The 13,055-nt window shown below is 33.2% G+C and overlaps 1 protein-coding gene across 4 annotated transcripts; it reads right to left on the reverse strand.

Annotated features, from left to right (window-relative positions):
• Positions 1 to 10,403: 10,403 nt before the first annotated feature.
• On the reverse strand, positions 10,404 to 12,807 carry LOC145012862 (protein GAMETE CELL DEFECTIVE 1, mitochondrial-like). 4 transcript variants are annotated; one of them, XM_078971659.1, is made up of 5 exons: positions 12,668 to 12,807; positions 12,237 to 12,370; positions 11,234 to 11,907; positions 10,972 to 11,161; positions 10,404 to 10,883 (listed from the first exon to the last, which is right to left on the reverse strand). In XM_078971659.1, exons 3-5 carry the CDS (start codon positions 11,881 to 11,883, stop codon positions 10,659 to 10,661), a joined length of 1,065 nt encoding a protein of 354 aa, XP_078827785.1. In that variant the 5' UTR covers positions 11,884 to 11,907; positions 12,237 to 12,370; positions 12,668 to 12,807; the 3' UTR covers positions 10,404 to 10,658. The 4 variants fall into 4 exon arrangements, with proteins under 4 accessions (XP_078827785.1, XP_078827786.1, XP_078827788.1 ...); XM_078971660.1 differs by having other exon boundaries at positions 12,237 to 12,403; positions 12,668 to 12,796; XM_078971662.1 differs by having other exon boundaries at positions 12,237 to 12,344; positions 12,668 to 12,777.
• Positions 12,808 to 13,055: the final 248 nt, after the last annotated feature.

Consider the following 13,055-nt stretch of genomic DNA (forward strand, 5'->3'; position numbering starts at 1 on the left):
TTTTATTTTAACTTTTATTACTGTAATTGTAAAAAATTGTAGATATGGATATATGAGATACTTCCGGCTCTCCGTGCATGTGGATTTGTATTGAGAAAAAATAGAGACATGCCTCGGATGAAACGATGGAGTGGGACAAAAAAATTTAAATGGGTTGACGTGAACAAGATTTTTTCAAAGATACAGGTTTATAAATATTTTTTTATTATAAATAAACTTCATTATTATACTTTTATATGCATTTTTAATATGTTTAATTTTTTAGGAGGGACAACCACCAAGATAAAACATGTTACCGAGTGATGGTGAGATGACATCTTGTTATTATATGTCATTTCAAGAGTATGTATATGGTGAACGGAAATCAGTTCCATCCCCAGTACAGGACCATTTTAGGAGACAAGACGAATCTTCGTCTAGTATGTTGTCCAGTGGTCGCTCTCATGGTAGAGGTAGGGGCAGTGGGAAACACAACCTAGACGAGGTGTTGAAATGGCTACATGCACTGGAGCAGCATGTGTTTATGAACCGACAACCTACAGAGATTTTTGTTGAAGAAGTGAATAATGAAGATTTTTGGAAGGACATAATAAGTTTTAAAGAGCCTGTAGTATTCCAAGGAAAATATGATGAACATGTTAGTTACACGCTACATTATTTTTTTTAATTTTATTAACATATATAAATATTTGTGTTCATATTTTATATTTGAAAATGTAGGTTGTACAAGATGAAGTGATGAATAAAAATAATACAACTGAAAATATTTTTGGTGATATTGAAGACGAGAAGGTTGTTATAGATATTACCTTTACGATTTTAATCAAGTGCGTATCTAGTATGTCTAAAGGTAGGTCCTAGGACCTACCTAAATTTTCAATTTCATTTACAATATATATTTAAGAAAAACTAGTTGAGTCACCCCGCTTCGCGGGGTCAGATATGTTTGTTTTGATATTTGAAGCGCGTAATGTTAGTAGAAACATATGAAACACTACGTAACTGAAACATATGAAATATTAAATATTAATTTATTGTTGTACATATGTTCAACGTATGAAACATTAAACATTACATTAAACACTAATTTACATCACATAGTTGATATTACGAAAATACGGATATTTATATGTTCAACGTATGAAACATTAAACATCGCATAACACTAATTTACCGTTGAACATATGTTTAGTAACATATGAAAATTCAACATTACATAGTCGATATTACCAAAATACGGATATTAGCAGCGTTAATGGAAGCATATAGAAGATTACATTGTTGATATCGGTGAGAAATGGACATTCGCTGTTTTGTAGATTTTATATGTGGGGAAGATCTTTCAGGATCTTGGAATACGCTTCTATGACGATGTTGAATGTTTCATGCATCGCTTCGAAAGATTCCATCATCATAGCCATTTCTTTATCGATATCTTTAATGAGTTCGGTGGTGATGACGTAGTAAGCGTATTGTAGAAACGGTGGTGATTCTTTCAGAAGGTTTTGTCTTATGGTAGAGATGGTGGCGTAGGTTGTTTGTACCATAGCGATGTTGTTCTTCATGGTGTTTGCCTGCTCTATTAATTGTGTGATAATGTTTTCCATCTTTTGTTTGCTGGTAAGTTAAAGAAAGTGATGCTTTATATAGGAAATGTATGGGTATGAGATAATTTAAATTTTTTTTTTTATAGATTTATGGAATCTTAGATTGGTATATGATGGCCTATCTATTTGGGTAGATCGTGGCGTGTTTAGTTTATCTTTCTGTTTTTTTTGGTGCATAGCCTTAAAAGAAGTGTTATATATTTTGTTTATTCGATATGTCGGTAATATATGGATGTGTGTGGATATTTGTGTTAACAATTAGAATAATATATAGTCAACAGAACGGTCAACCACGCCATATATTTGTTAAACATGTTTACATTTTTGGAAATAAAAGGATGATGATAATCAAAAGACCTGACGTTGTGCAAAAGAGCAAAAGAGGTGGTTGTTTTGGCGTGGTCCGTTAGTCCATGTATGGCTGATCGTCTTCTGGAATCTTTTTCATCTCTATTTTCATCTTCTCAATGATCGACTCAGTCTCTCTCTTCAAGCTGTAGATGGTTTGGATTGCTTTTGCTCCGTCGTGTATGCTGGTGGCGAGAACGGCTTTCATCTGAAGATAGTTTGCATACTTGGGACGACAGCTCACTTTCTCCATTATTTCTTTCCTGAGCTATTCGTGTAAGAAGTAGTCATTCTCCACGTTTGCCAATGTTGTTTTTTCTTCTTCCGCATGAAGGATGAGGAGTTGGATGATCTTTTTCATTTCTGCAGGTTTCATATTTTCAAGCTCACTGGTTTTCTTTGCACTGATAGTATGAGTAGATGGGACATGGAATGGTGATGGGGTTAGTAGATTTATAGATTGTGTATTAATGGTGATGACGATTTAGTTCTTCAACTTAAATGATTCATGATTTCGGAAGTGATGTAAAGGCGGCTAGAGTTATTGAAACTGTGTATGTGTATTGATGACAGTGAAGTGGTAGATAGGAATAGTGTGTTGTCTTTAATTTTTTTTCTTTTTTGTTGCTTTATGTTCGATGGGTGGAATAAATGTTTGCAACAATGGTCAACATTTGATTTTAAAGATATTGTGTTAGAGTATAGATCATTGTGTGGCTAACAAAGAGCATTGTGTGGCTAACAAAGAGCTCCACGTTGTTAGATTTTAGTTACATTCATGTGATGGGCTTTTATAAAATTTGATTGTTGTTGGAGGTTGATTTATATAAGCCCAACTCTTGAATTCACTACTATGTATAATGCGATTTATATCATATAGGCCGTAATTTGGAGGCCTTTGTGGGCAGGCCGATGGAACAAATATTTGCGATATAGATAATTGGAAAAAAAAAATTATTCTATCTAAATATTGTATTGGAGAAGTAAATTTTTTTTGGTTATTTATTTATATGTGTGTTTAAAATATTCAGATTTGAATCTTTATAGTTTTAGGATATGGTTTTTATCAGAAAGTGGTTCTTTTGGTTTAGTGTAAAATTCTCGTACACAATTTGGCCGTTTATAATTTTTTGTTTATGATAAAAATTTTAAATACAACCATGTTATTCGATATTTTTTTATTTGTATAAAAACTATAGATTGTTGCAGTCATAGATACTTCAAATGTGAAGATAAATTTTTTAAATACAACCGTGTTATTCGGTATTTTTTTATTTGTATAAAAACTATAGATTGTTGCAGTCATAGATACTTCAAATGTGAAAACTGTTATATAGCATTAGTGTTTTGAATTAGATATGGGAGCATAATTTTTTCGATTTATATATGTTGAATTGGTAAACATAATTGTTTTTCACAAGTGCATTGTCCGTTTTTATTGTATTTAAAACTGTACATACTTGTGTTCATAGATGGTTCAAAAGTAAAAAAAGTTGTACATGATGATAGCTAAGAAAAACAACAAAAGGAAGCAAACATGAGTGAAAGAGCCTGAATTTGGTGCTTCATCTCTTTCGGTTGCGTTTTGCATCTCCGGATGGGGGTGCGTCATCTATGATAGATTAAAGAAGCGATGTTGTAAAAATGGATCTGGCTTTACAGATGTGTATATTAACATATGAAACATACCATTTGTAGTAAATGACAGATTCCGTGCAGCATGTGTTGTTGATATCGGTGTGTCCGGTGGGGTATGTAGTGATGTGGACCTTGTCGGTGGAATCCCGGAAGGGGTTGCTGGAATCGTTGTCTGCGGGACGGTTTTTGATGGTTCAAGATCGATTATTATGAAACGTAAATTTTCTGAAGTGGATGTTCTGAGCATCTGGATGGACATATTTTAATTTCTCCTTTCTGTTTGGTGATAGTTGTTGGTAATACTTTTCTATTAATGGAAGTGTTTTCGGAGAGAGAGGTTTCGAGATTGGCATTTAGCAGTTTCCGAGATGAGGTGTCAGATACGATGGCTTGTAAAGTGTCAGTTGTGTCTGTTATCATCACACTAAATCTATGATTGCATATGGAAGTTGACTGTTAGCATGTTTGCTAAGATATGTATGTTTTGTATTAATGGAGAAAGGTACTTACGTTAGTGATGATTTTTCAATGGTTGCGTGTGCACTGCAAAACCAATGTGGACCTCTTTTAAATATTGGATCTCTGCATGTCGGACATGTTATCTGACACCAATTGTCTTGGAATACAAACTCTGTGATGGATGCTTTTCACCATAAATGTTTTGTCCTATTGATATGCAATTATAAGTCGATATATTATAATATGTATCTAACAAATGTGAGTTATGTAGGAGATCGTTTACCAGTAGTTCCGACCGCATTTTCAATTTGATGTCTTTCAAGGTTGTTGGTATTCCCGAAGGTGCTGACTGTGGACGCATAGGACCACTAAAACTGATGTGACATTGAAATAATTATAAGTATTAATTTTGGGTAATGGGTTTTTAAGAGATATATATAGCATGTAGAGTTTACAGGTTTATAAGGGATGTAGTTTCTTGGATTTGTGGATTCACATATATATGAGTCGCATGTGATGATCCATGACGTAGCATTCCTGTAAGGATAGGTTTAAATATAGGGGTTAATGAATATGATATTATGTATATTTTTTTGTTTAGTAAATGTATCATACCGGCCGAAACGGAGGGTTTAAGATTTGTGACAACTACCACTGTGATAGCGGGGAGTGGAATAAGTAGGCTGCGATCGAATTTTGTTGGAACGGTAATGCATTCTTTCCATAGGTTGATTGCGATTTCGTTACCGCTGTAATTTTTTTTAACATAATGTTGTTAGTATAAAAAAAAAACATGTTCTAAATGATTGTTGAATATTGTAAGTAATACCTGTCATCCATAAGAATAAGAAGGATAAGGACTGGCCATCTTGTTTTGTACAATCTCTGATCTTTGATAGCACCCTAATGAAGTCTAAAATCGTAATTTTATAAATACTTGATTGATGTAACCACAAAAAATTACAATCAGATTATGTTGTTACCTGGAAAATACGGTGGAGTTTCTCCAAGATCTATCAATTGTGGTTTGGAAACAAAGTGAAACCAAGTAGTTGGTATGGTCACTATATCTGGAAGTGGACTGATAATGGAGCTGAGACCAACATCGATATAGAAAGTATTTTCTAGCACTTTTTGATGTCTATCCAATTCAGGACAACTGTACTCAGATATAGTGTAACAATTAGAAACATTCAGTATGGATTCTATGTAAGCTTGATTGGTTCGTTGTCCAAGGATCTGTATAGCATCACCCTGTAGCATATATGTATATGTATATATATATATATATATATATATATATATATATATATATATATATATATATATATATATATATATATATATATATATATATATGAATCTTTCAAAATGGTATGTGTTATATGTACATCAGAAATGAATGTTGTCTATAATAAGCTTACAAATCTGTCAACAGCTAGGTACCAGGTTTCATACCGACAAACATCATGTTTCCATTTGTGAAGGATTCTAACCTGTATAGGGGCTCCAACACCATCGCATTTTAGGTCAGATATGGTAACCATGGTCTGTACTTCGATTCTGATAAGACTAAAAGCATGTAAGTAATTGTTGACTGTAGGTAAATGTTATAGCGGGATAAAAAGTATGAAATCCAGTAATATAAAAAAAACATATATGTAATATGTATAAATATTCATTAACGGTTTCAAGTATGGTAATATAGATAGTATGAGTATGTGTACGAAATGGGTATATGGTAATGATACGATGGACCTCTTTTGGAGTGACCTTGCGTAATAGATCTTTATATACGACATTCTTTGTTTGATCGTGTCTGTCATTTTCATTTGTTTCTATGATAATCTTTAACGAAGTAGGAGAAGTAGCCCTGGACAATGCTACATATAATTGTCCGTGTGAAAAAACTGGCTGTGATAGATAAATTCAATTTTTTTTAGTGATTGTCCTTGACTTTTATTAATGGTCATAGCATAGCATAATTTAATTGGAAACTGTTTTCTTGAAAATGTAATGGGTAGATCTGATGGCCTGTGGATGAATTTTATGCGAGGAATGTAAACCCTCCGTCCAATGCATGTTCCCGTTATTATGGTTGCTTCAATAACAGTCGGTAAGAGCTGTGATATAATAAGACGGGTGCCATTACATAAACCTTCTCGTTGATTGATGTTTCTCAGTAGCATTATGGGCGTGTTTATTTTCAACTCAAGTGTATGAGGTGGTATCCCTGTAAATGATAAGTTATTTAGGTATTCTATAGGATAGAGTCCTTCTAGATCCGATGTATGTTTTCCGTTTGGTTGCATACTATCCGTGCTTTAAGCCCAAAAGGGTCATGCATGGAAGTAAAGTCCGAGACTTTACGTGTTCATTGGGTGTTTCAGACCTAGATCTAGGTTTTCATGCTTTGGGTGGAGTAATAAGGATTCTGGAAAAAGATCTATCCTAGAGAACAAGGGTTTAAGCTAAACACATTAAGAAGGACTATAATTGTTAAACAAATGTCAAGAAAGTCAATAATGTTGATTTCTAGAAGTCCAGTTGATTTCTGGAAGTAAATATGTACTTTAGTAAGAAAGTCAATAATGTTGATTTCTAGAAGTCCAATTGATTTCTGGATACATGTCAAAACTAGTGGGAGCATAATTGTTATGCTAATAGGAACATAATTGTTATGCTATGTATTGCAGGTTGGCAATACTAATTGTAGGAAACAAAGATTTCAAATTTGCAAATTGTAAAGTTTGGGAATTGTTTCGCTACAGAAAGATTTTGGGGAGAGGGAATTCATACTTCGTTTCAATTCTAAAAGTTTAGATTGAAGTTTTTAATGGAACTTAGTCTTATATATATATATATATATATATATATATATATATATATATATATATATATATATATATATATATAACAACATAGGAAATTCAATATATAGAAATATTATAGTCTTTATGTAAGACATAATGAATCGAATCTCATATGCTTCGGATATAGGATTGATTAAATATGCTATAATATTCACTTGTTCTGATTTTTCATATGTCATGAACATTAAGAGGGAAAAAGGACTAGAACTTTGTGTGACTAAAGTTGTTAAACAACTGTGAAGAACAGTCTGAGGTTTACTAAAGATTGGTTGCTTGTGGACAGTTGGAAGTATAGTATTATAATGGACAGACCATATTGACATAATTCTGGGTAGAGGTGATTCTTATCCAGAATATATGGTCATATAGGGATATGAAAATATTTCCATAGTAGAAGTTGTTTGTTAAAATTTGCATGTGAGTTGGAAACTTTAATGCAAGGAAGGTGTTCAAGGTGTGTACCTTGAATTTGAGACTTCATTTCCATGGAATTGTTTTAAGTAACAAAGTTTTAATGGAACATTTTGTAATATCATTAGCAAAGTATATGTGACTTTGAAGCCTCTACATCACACAAGGGATATTGCATGTAAGGTTGAACTCTAACACATTTAGTAGTTACAAGAATTTGAAATTATGAAATGAGCATCATTGGATTAGTATCTAATCGATTTGTTCACAAAGGAAGTACCATAAAGAGACATAATATGTATGTTTATAACATGGCATGACTGATGTTTAATTCAATTGTTTAGTTGATTACTTGAAACATTATAGAATGAATAAAGTCTAATTAATATGGTGATTAAATAATAAGGGTTTTATTTATATTCAATAGTTTTGAGACCATAATTAATTAGGTTATTATTGTGCTTCACTTCACATGTTTCACTTCCTGAATTATTGGATTATTCAAACATCCACAGTCGCTCGTACTTTTGGAAGTAAGTAGTGAATTAACACTGTCATGATTTGATGATGACATCTAAAGTGTTTGTCCAAGCCTGGATTGAATTGATGTGTTCAATTAGTAGTCTGATTTCAGTCGTCGTAAATCAGAAATCGGGAAACAAAACTTGGACAATGAGATTGATTATAATCCATGTCACATGTCTATACAATATCTTGTAGAACGAAGGAATATTTGACCACTTATCTTAGGACACGCAATTGACTCGGTCAAAATTCGACAGCGAATTTTGGTAGCTACAATTTGCTAGTAAATTCGATAATTATACGGGCAATTATAGTTATTAGACTTATCCAAGTGGGAGACTATTGGATTAGGTGTCTAAGCTATTAACTATAATTGGTATAAACTTGAATTGATAGTAGCACAGTCCTTTTGGGTTGCCCACAAACTTGTCAATTGAATAGGATGACTTTTAGAGAAAGAAGATTGATTTATTAATTTATTATTTGGTTAGTAAATTAATTAGAAATCAAAATGAATGATTTATTAGTGTATTATGAAAATAATATATTAATCATAAATAATATTATTTAATTAATAATTAATCAGAAATTAATTAGATTAATTTTGGGATTAATTAGATTAATTAAAAGTAGGAGGACTAAAGGTGACAATATTCAATAATTGAGCATTGAGGAGTTCTAGAACCTCCCATAAGTGGTGGATGAATTCTAGATGCTTTCTAGGGTTTCCATGGGCTTTAAGGGTGCCTTAGATGCCTTAGGGAGGATGCTAAAAGATTAGGGTTATCTTGGTGATACCTGTCTTATCCAACACATTCCTAGACTCCTATATAAACACATTAGTGTTTAGAATTTTGTGACTTACAATTCCAAGAGGCTTAGGGCCGAAATTCTCTTCTTCTCTCCTCTCTCTCTCTCTCTCTCTCTCTATATATATATATATATATATATATATATATATATATATATATATATATATATATATATATATATATATATATATATATATAGTTTCCTTGGTTGCTAGGGTTTGGGTGTAAGCCATTAGAGGCACGACACTTGTGGCGCTTGCTACCAAAGGTTTTCAAGCTTGGATTAAGATTGCTATTACTACATACTAATCAAGGTATGATTCTATAACCCTATTTGTTGATTTCAAAATTTTATAGAAACATGCTAGGGTTTATGCTTTGTTGTTCAATTTTTATGTTTAATTAGAGAAAACGTAGATTAAATTATTTAGGATTGCATGCACACATAGAATTGTTTGTTATGCTCAAAACCCATCACTTTTGTACTGAATCCAAGTTTGATTACATGTATAGATAGATTTGAGAGGCTATTTCCATCAATTATAACATATTATTGTGCATACCAACTTTAGAAGTATCTACAAGTTACATTGCTTATAAGAAATCACATTAGCAAAAGAAATCATGCTCAAGATTGTTGAACAATAAGTAAATAGGTGCATGATGCCTAGATGGCGGAAAGCAGAAATTAACATTTCCTGCAAGAGATGAATTCTCTAAACCTGAATGAATAGTAACTGGAAATTATACGGCTCACTATTAATAGAAGCAAAAATAAGTGAAATTAAAACACAAAGTGAAATTGAAACTCTTTTATTAAAAAAACAACATATCCACCAAACATGTATGGCATAAGCATTTTCCCCTTATTGATGTTGTGTATCTAAGTAAAATTTGAAAAATTCAAATCTGATGCTTACCGGAGAGAATTAGGGTTCACAGTCGGAGTACATATAAGCATGATTATTGGTGGTTTCGTGAAAGCATAGGGCTTAACTTGGGAATCTTGGCTTGTGCGTCTTCTTGGTAGGGCGAAGGTCAGTTACTGTAGGAACAACCTAATCACCGACAGTGGCAAAGTGGTACACATGTTGTTGCAAAGAGAATACATGGCGGAGGCGGTGAGATGCATCAAATTGGGAGCGGTGGAAGGGCTAAATCAGTGATTGATGGAGGAGAAAGTGGGGTGGTGGTTGATTTACAGAGGAGGAACCAAATGATATAATCTGATGTCTATAATTTTATAAATCCTAAAGATACAAATTGTGAATTTCAAAACCTCACCCCTTGAATTTCAAACCTCACTCCTTGATTTTAGGTATCATCAATTAAATCATCAATAATAGATAGATTAATAGGAATAGATGGAAGCTCCGGATTACAGGGATGAGTGGATGTTGAAACAAAGAAGAGCAATATGGGTAAATCACATTGAACGAAAAATGGATGTAGAATGAGACACATGGCAGAGAGGAATCTTTTATTAAGATAGGTAGATTAATACTTCTGAAAATTGTAAAATACTGAATTTTCAAACTAATTTATAAACATTTAAAAAAAAAACTAATTAAAAATACTAAATTTTTGAAATTCACTACAATTTCAAACTTTTTCTCAAAGTAGTTCGATGATTTCGAAAATTCTGGATTTTTGTACATCGTGATCGATTGCAGAAAAGTCAAAAAAGATTGTCAACGGTTTTCAAGCAACAATGTGGTTATTAATATCAATATCTTAATTCCCAAGTTTTATTCCAAAGACATGAAACAGAAACAAACTCTCTTTCATTTCAAATTTTTTGCATACCAAACACATAAACACCCTTGTGCTCAAAGCTTTGGCATAGCATTTATATAGTAGAGTAGGACCCAACCAACAAACAAAAAAAAAAAAAAAAAAAAGATAGTGCCACTACATTTGACACAAACAAAAACAAAAGGTGGAATCAAATCTTAAAATCCTAAAATCCTAAAATATCAAATAACTTATTTTGGGTGTAGAATCTTGCGTCTCCTGCGAGGTTTCTCTCGTTTCACAAACATTTTCTCATAATCATTAAGTGGTCTGGTGGAGCCGTCAGCCAAACTCTTGAACTTCCAACCACCGCCATCTCCCCGCTTCCCACGTGGGCCCATCTTCTCAACTGTAATCTCCCATCCCTCTGTTGGACGCCTCCTGCTGTACTTATGCACTTTCACCTTCCCCTCAATCTGTCAATAATACCAACATACTTTCATTTATTTCTTCTCTATTATATTAACTTTTTATATTATATAACTTCTTTTCTTATATTTATACCTTCATCTTGTTAAAGTTGAATTTCTCAAGAAATTCTTGATATAAAATTTCATCTTCTTTCATTGAAATCTCATACAACACCTCATCTGGATCCTTAATGCTTCCATCCCAACCTTCTGGCATCACTTTGAAATCTGGCTTATATGGTAAAGTCGCAACATGGAATTCCCTATCATGCCAATCAAAGAATCTGCAAAAAAATAACATTCATTCATAAGGGTATTATGGTCTTTTGAACAAATAATTAATATGAATGACTCACTCAGGGAAATTATCAAGCAACTGTTCAACAGAATCATCAAGAGGGTGCCCGAGTTTTTTCTCCATTTTCTCTTCATCTTCCTTCAACCATAAAATAGCATGAACCCTTTGTCTCATGATTCTGTAATCTTTTGCTAATTTCTCAACAGTGTAAACTTCTGGATTCTCCTTATGAAGCCGATACATTTCTGCCTTTTCTGAATCTTTCAAATATGACCCTCTTGCCCCTGGCTCAATCACCTGTTTCATTAACAAACTAGTTTCACGCATCCTTTCCTTCCATTTACTTGCAAATTCGCCATCTTTTCTAGAAGCTTCAGCTGCCATTTTCCTTAGCTTTTCCATTTCATCATCATCATCATTCCAACTTGTAGGTACAATTTGAGATGACCCTAATGCCCCTCCTCCTCCACCACCATCATTGCCGCCTACTTTGTGGCCCACAACCTCCCCATCAAAATGCTCTTTAGTGAGCCCACTTGACCAAGTTGATGCAGAGCCCCAATCAATATCACCTTCGTTTCCTTTGTTGGTTGAAAGAAAACGATTGCTTAAACTGAAATTATAAGCTAATGAATTTGTGATGCTTTTTAACTGTGTGGCTCTTGAATTTGTGGAGAGTTGGGATAATGCATGAGCAAGCAATCGCATCTTTCTGAATTATATCTTTAATACCTGATAAAAAGCCCAAACACAAAGTTATCCATATGATTAGATTGGTTTAAAATGGTGTAAAACAGTTTAAGAAACAACATTGAGTGCTTATATCTAAACTGGTTAAGAGCACAAAATCCACATACTTATGAACCTGACTTCAAACAAGTGGAAAAATCAAAAACCAAAAATTAACATTGAGAGCCTATATACAATGATCCAGCAACTAATGAACATATACTATACTATAACACTAACCCCATCTACACGAAACTCAAAGCTCCGAAGGTTATCATAAATGGCGGATTTCAATCAAATTATATATCAGAAATCGAAGTAGAAAATCATACCATAAGGCTGCAGCCGATGAAACCGCTTCAGTCGTGAGGGCTGAATGAATCGTTGAACCAATTGAAATGTTTGAACCCAGCTGATGGAAGTATGAATCGATTAAAATCCTGTCATGTGATAGAGGCTTGAGCTACTGAAGGGGAAAAAGCATGGAATTAGGTTTCACCTGGTATGTATACGTTGTATATCAATCATTCAAGAATAATTTGTATTACGTCTGATGGCTAACATTAATCGATAATAAAATGAAGGCATGTCACTCAGTATTAAAAGTCGAAAATGCAAACCAAATCATCTGGTTTGAAACTTTTTAATACCATGACCAAATTTTATGGGGGTTTTGCCAACTGGCACAATCATCGTTTGATCCATATAAAAAGAAATCCCAACTAGGGTTTGTCAAAGAAAGTACGAAAAGCAGCAACAATACCTGTGTTTGTGAGATGCGAAATGCAGCGACGATTACACGAGAGGAGAAGAACCGGCGACGATGACAGATCCGAACAGCAGCGGCGAGAAGTGTAATAAGAGTTATGCAAGATATCATACGGAAACGGTCCCTTTGGTTTACCTTACTTTGCAAGGTGTAGTCCAAATTTTGAGAAATTAATACAAATATCCTGATGGTTTCAAAATTAAGCTTTTTTGGTCCTTTACTTATCACCATTATTATTTTATGTTAAGTCAAAGATAAAAAAAAAAATAATAATAAATAAATAAAATACTTTTTTTATCATAGGACCAAAATTAATAACACCTTTAAAATCCACAGACCATTTATGAAAATTGTACCAAAATTAAAACAAACATGTTGATCG

Source organism: Lactuca saligna, chromosome 8 (genome assembly GCF_052625555.1).
Source record: "Lactuca saligna cultivar CGN05327 chromosome 8, ASM5262555v1, whole genome shotgun sequence".
Taxonomy (NCBI): Eukaryota; Viridiplantae; Streptophyta; class Magnoliopsida; order Asterales; family Asteraceae; genus Lactuca; species Lactuca saligna.

Excerpts from the sequence above, each read along its gene's own strand:
- LOC145012862 (XM_078971659.1), bottom strand. The coding sequence starts at position 11,883 with ATGCGATTGCTTGCTCATGCATTATCCCAACTCTCCACAAATTCAAGA. Across the intron at positions 11,162-11,233 it reads TTGCTTGATAATTTCCCTGA|ATTCTTTGATTGGCATGATA; the intron begins GTGAGTCATTCA and ends ATTTTTTTGCAG. Across the intron at positions 10,884-10,971 it reads TCAACTTTAACAAGATGAAG|ATTGAGGGGAAGGTGAAAGT; the intron begins GTATAAATATAA and ends TATTATTGACAG.